This window comes from Condylura cristata, unplaced genomic scaffold (assembly GCF_000260355.1).
Source record: "Condylura cristata isolate star-nosed mole 26May11 unplaced genomic scaffold, ConCri1.0 scaffold00017, whole genome shotgun sequence".
Lineage (NCBI taxonomy): Eukaryota > Metazoa > Chordata > Mammalia > Eulipotyphla > Talpidae > Condylura > Condylura cristata.
This window is the reverse complement of record NW_004567118.1, coordinates 10,082,404-10,088,504: the sequence shown is the minus strand read 5'-3', so window position 1 is coordinate 10,088,504 and position 6,101 is coordinate 10,082,404. Positions and strand designations below refer to the sequence as shown.

Below are 6,101 nucleotides of genomic sequence, written 5' to 3'. Positions count from 1 at the left end.
AGGGAGAGATAAAGGTCTTCCATGAAAAACAAAAGCTAAATAAGTTTGCCAACTCTAGAACTCCCCCCATAAGAAATGTTGAAAGGCGTTCTGCTATTTAAATATAAAAAAGAAAAAAAAATCCATAAGCTCCAACATAGCATACTGCTACATTAGAATTTTTTTATTATTCATTAACAGAAGTAAAGGGAGACACTAACAGCAGCACAGATGATAGCAGGAGACTTTTAATACCCCTCCCAAAACACCAGATTATACATTCTTTACAAGTGCTCACTGAATATTCTCAAGGACATACCATATTAAGAAAAATTAAAATAGAGACATACTTTTCAAACTATACTGCAGGGCCATAGTAATCAAAATAGCTTAATACTGGAATAAGACAGACAGAGATAAATAGAACAAAATTAAAAGTCCAGAAGTAAAATTGCACACATATGGACAATTAATTTTTACAAAGGAGACAAGAGCTTACAATGGAGCAAGGACAGTTTCTTTAAATGATATTAGGAAAACTGGAGAGCTACAGATGAAGGAATAAAATTACTATCTTCTATCATTCATAAAAAATATTTCAAAATAGAATAAAGGCTTGGATAGAAGACCTAAAACATAAAATACATTGAAGATTACAGGCAATAAGCTTCTTGAGATCAGCATTAAAAGTGTTTGGCACACAACTTGAAAGTCAAGTGAAACATAAAGCAAAAATAAACAAGCCAGACCACATTGCACTGAAAAGTTTCTTTGTGACAAAATGTCCATCAAAACAAAAAAAGATATCCTACTGAATGGGAAGGTATATTTCCCCATTATACATAAGTGTTTAGTATTTAAATATCTATATAAAAATAACACTAAATACAAACTTAATTTTAAATGGACATAGTATCTGTACAGACAGTTCTACAAAGATGTTAATGCAGGCAGCCAATAGACACATGGAAACATTTTTGTCACCTCTCCTTATTAGGGAAATGGTTAATCAAAACATGAATGACTTATCATCTCACATCTGTGAGAATGGCTATTATCCAAAGACAACAAACACTATTGGAGAGGATAGGAGAGAAGGGAGCTCTTATATTCCATTGGAGGGAATCTGAATCGGTGCAGTCGTAAATGGTAAGGATATGGAGATTCCTCAGAAATTGAAAATAGAGGAGTCTCAAGGAGCATTACTGGGGCTTTGGTGGTAGGTGTGGTAAAATAACAGAGTTGCAGAGGCATGACTCTGTACCCCTAAGACATATACCATGAGGTAAATAGCCCTAAGACATATACTGAGCTCCATCATCTCAATAAATGTAACTTAAAAATTAAATATAGCAAATGAATCAAGTTATCCCACTCCTAGGTATTGGCCTTCCAAGTATAAAAACGCTAATTCAAAGACATAGATACATTCCCACATTTATTACAGCATTATTTATATTAGGCAAGAACTAGAAACAGCCAGAGAACCTATCAACTGATGAATGGCTAAAGACGGGTATGCATGTATAATGGTGCATATTCAGATATAGAAACAAAAGTGGAATCCTGCCATTTGTAACAAGAACGGGACCTAGAGGGCACTGTAGTGAAATAAACTAGATGGAGAAAAACAAACACTGTATGATTTCACTCACATAGGGAAAACACACAGAGGAGCTACATAAAAAACAAGCTTTTGCATTGTAATTCCAATTATTGGGTACCAGAAAGGAAAGGGTTAGTGGGATGGGTAAATTAAATGTAAGATGAGTGGTAGAATTTGGATTTTAATGAACTTAATGTAGTATGTATATGGGGATAAACACACACAGATGTGTGTCTATTTCAATGCATATATGTATATATACACACATATACACACATTTATATAATACATACACCCGTGCATAGAACACATATATACTATGTAGTACGTATATACATATATGTCTCTGTGTATATACATACATATGTATGTATCACTGTTGCCATGGTATTTCAATTAAAGGAAGTACTGAATTTTCTTAGTTTCTTAAAGAAAATTCCTTCTTCCCTCAAATGCCTCCACTACCCTGCCCCTCCACTATTTTTAGAACTTATAAATCATTTGAATCTTCCACCAAAACAACAGAAAAAGATTCATTATTGGTTATCAATGGTTACTCCATTGTGTATTCCTTGGTTTCAACTCTAATCCTTTAAATTCACAATGTGTTGCTTTCCTAGTTAATACATGCAGGTTACCTGGTTTCTTCATAGCTAAATTCTTTTAAAATACAATTTCTCAAACACAGTTCCCATGAGCTTTTTCTGTCAGTAATTATTAATTACAGGAGGCTGTTTAATAGCAAATCTGGCCCTCTATCCACTACATATACCAGTTATCACAGCCCCTAAACACCACGGTTGGAAAACCAAAAATGTCTGTAGATGTTGCTAAAGACTCCTAAGACCACAAAAAGTTTCCCAGGTGAGAACCACTGTCCTTCCCATGAAATAAAACTATAAAGATACAGAAGAAAAGAAAGAAGACTTTCCCGACAAGCATATTTTCAAGATGTTAAGTTTTCCAGAAGGATCTTTATAACTAGATAATTTAGACAATTTTCTTTATAAGAGAGGTGGGAAATGCAGCAATGTATCCAGTTCAGGTCTGATCGCCCGCTCTCAGCTTCAGTCTACCTTACTCTTCTTTTGGAGATCAGCCCTTAATAATTTGAGTTTATTTTGAATCCCAGTGAGAATACCTATTTTCTGATCCAAAATGGACAGTAACTGGGCAATCCAAAAATCAACATTATAGTTTACCCCAGCAGCTGTTCCCTGGATATTGCTCCCAGAACACTGGCTTGCTTTCTTCCCTGAAGAGGTCGTGTCTCCCATTAATGGAGTGGATAATATTTCCGTTTTTTTAATCTCTACTTCCTCATTCTGTATATGAGGTATTTCAGCAAATTCATCCCTCTCAAGGAACATTTCAGAATTTTCTATGTGATTTTCTAACATCCTTGGCACCTCAGGTTCAACCAGACTGAGATAACGATGTGGGGGCCTTACATCTAGACTTAATTCTTTTACTCTATTTGCATATCTTAGTGTGTTGAGGGTGTTTTCACAAGAAGTCATCCCTGGAGAGATGGTAGCAATCATGCAAGTGCAGGAGTTCTGGCCTATAAAGGAATCCCGGAGCACCTGTGTGAGCTTGCTGGTTCTGAAAGGGGTGTGAGGCTTGTTCTGACCCAATGCCCGGATGCATTCTTTCAGTGCCAGCAGACTCTTATTGATCTCTGCACCTTCCAGCTGCCTTTTACGGTTGGCTTTGGCAGTATCTGCTCCCCTTTCGTTCCCAGCTAAGTCAACTAGAGAAAATTTGCCATGCAGTTTCCCTCCTGACTTAAGGATGATCTGGAACACAGCATGGCTTCTGGAAGAGTGGGCATTGACTGACGTCTGTCCAGAGGTCCGGCAGCTGTTCCCTTGTTCCACCAGGCTCAAAACGTCTTCTATACAACACACCTCCTGTTCCTGCAGCCCAACCACCTGCATCTGCTGATTGCCATCCTCGAGGACTTGCAGTTTCTTCTTCCAATTCAACAAATCATACACCTTGCCCCCATAGATCTCAAAGAATGTTCCATAGACTTTGAGGCCCAACTTTTTATAAGCAGACGTTTTAAGCAGGAGGAAGACATCCTGTGCCACCAGGGCATAAATGCCTTTGGAACAGTCTTGTTCACTTCCTGAAATGGCTCCACCCATGGTATGCGTTTTCCCGCTACCTGTCTGCCCATAGGCAAAACAGGTAGCCATGCCCTTGCGGAAGATGGACTCTACCAATGGCTGTGCTGTGAACTGGTATACTAATTCATTGGAGGCTGTGTCATCGAAGGCATGATCAAAACAGAAGGTCTGGTTCACCAGGTAGCGAGTGAGATCTACCTTTTGCTTGGACTCATGGACCATGACCACATTGTCTGAGGGGATGGTAATGATGTCCGGGTCCTTCATGGTGGTTTCTTGCTGATTGAGAGGCCGCTTCCTCACGCAGACGCAGATTCGATGACCTTCTCGTGGCCCCAGGCCAGCCATCTTGCTGGGGTCCAGCTGCTTCCGGGACTCTTCGATCATACGCATGATCTCATAGTTGGGGTTCCCCGTATTGACATTGAGGGCACGTTGTGCTCGGATCTCTACCTGCAGGCGTCTGCGCTTCTCCCTCTGTGTTTGTAGTTTCTCAATTTCACGCAGGCAGGGAGACTTTTTCCTTCTCATCACACAAGGATTGCTGGGAACTCGCATGGACAGGCTATCCCCCGAGGGCGTTTCGTTTTTCTGCGGGATCTTTGTAATCCACCGTGAGGCCATACACTGGTCCCCGATGGCCGAAGAGCGTGCTAGAGGCAAAGCAGACAAAAGTCCGGATGGCATGGTGTACTCAACAGTGGCCAGTGCTGGATTCAGCAGGAATATGGTCTCTAGGTCGATCTTCTTGCCTTTTTTGACTCCCTTTTCAAACCACTCTACTGTGACACAAGCCTGTTCTCTTTTGACCTCCGTGACCACAGCCAGTTGGATCCGCCCGTCGCTGCGTTGGATGGCCACACAGATGCCCGCTTTGATGTCTCCGGAGTGCAGTTTCAAGGGTTTCAAGGATGAGAGGCTCGGGGCGAGAGGGAGGCATAACTGGCTGGCCATGGTGAATGATGGAGGTGTCAGGGCTCGCTTCCGGGTGTCCGCGGGGTGGGAGAAGCAGGACCTGAGCCCAAGCCAGCATCAAAGGCGCCCAGAGCACTGAGCATGCTTGTAGCTTCACCTGCCTTTGTGAGCCAAGAGCCCTAGGGCGTGGCCAGCGGCCTCTGGCGTCACAAAGGCCCTGGAAGAAGTGGTGGCCTCTGGGTAAAAGGTGGAGGGAACATTGTGTCAATGGCGCTGAGTGCAAAGGCAGCTGGAATTGAGCAGTGGTCCCCTGCTACTGAGAACATAGTGGCTAGAATTGGCTAGAATTGGGAATGAATGCCGGTGTTTGTCTAAGGATCCTTAGGCTTTTGTGTCTGAATGTTTCTTTAGAAACATTCTTTTCTCTGGCAGCGCTGACTTGCATTCTCAAAACTAAGTGGTTTAGCTTGAGAAAAAAGGAGTTTTTCCTTAAAAATCACCCTTCCAGAAATCAGCAGAGACCAGTGAAGCCAGAAGCCTTTGGCTAATCATGAGCTTTTAAGGACAGGATGGCAGAGAAACACCCTCAAACCTGAGATCATTCTTCAGCACCCCATCCATTTTCAAAACCTGTTTTAACACAATTTTATGTTTTGCAACTTAACTTTGTTCCTGTTGAATGGGTTTTTTTTTTTTTAATCACAATTTCACAATGATTTGAATATAGCAGGCTCTTTTGGTAATTTGCTAAAAAGGAACTTCCTTTGGTGTAACATTGGGTTTGTGAACAAGATGTTTATCACATTTCAAGTGGCTCTGGCAGCTATAAAGTGGGTTTTGTTACACTGTAGTTAGTACTGTTTTTGAGATTATTTCAGTAATTACCTTTCCAAACTCTTTCAGTAAATTACACTTCTGGCCTCATTATCCACAATCTGAAGTGAAAGGAGAGACATTTGCTGGAGATAATTCATCTTACACCTTACACTCATCTATTCCACAATCCTCAAGTGTGTGTCTTCTGGAAATTGATAAAAGGGATGGAGACTGAGGAAGGATAGGAGATGAGGAAGCAGTTAAGATAATTAGAAGCAAAACTGTATTTTGACAAGAGTGTAAATGTTTTTCTGTAGGATGGTTTGCTTGTTAAACAGCCAAAAAATGACATCTGCTGCCAGGTTGGCCAACAGGAAGATGAAGGTCACGTGATGCCATATGTTTAGCTCTCTATTCCCTACACACCACACTGTGTTCCAGACTCACAACTCACAGTCTAGTAGTAACAACACTACCAGCTCCAAAGTAGCATGAGTAGTATGGCGTCTTGACAGTCCTCCCTTGCAGAAAGTGACGTTACAGAAATCAGTTCTTGCTACAGACTGACTTCTTTTTAATGGAAAATTTCTCTCTAGTACATTTAGGAAAGCTTAGATTTGGGGGAGGAAAAGGGAGTGAGTGTGTAATGG

The 6,101-nt window shown here is 41.1% G+C and overlaps 1 protein-coding gene across 1 annotated transcript; it reads right to left on the bottom strand.

The window, feature by feature from the left end:
• Positions 1-2,652: 2,652 nt before the first annotated feature.
• On the bottom strand, positions 2,653-4,674 carry KIF2B (kinesin family member 2B). The gene has a single exon (XM_004684391.1). It carries the CDS (start codon positions 4,672-4,674, stop codon positions 2,653-2,655), a length of 2,022 nt encoding a protein of 673 aa, XP_004684448.1.
• Positions 4,675-6,101: the final 1,427 nt, after the last annotated feature.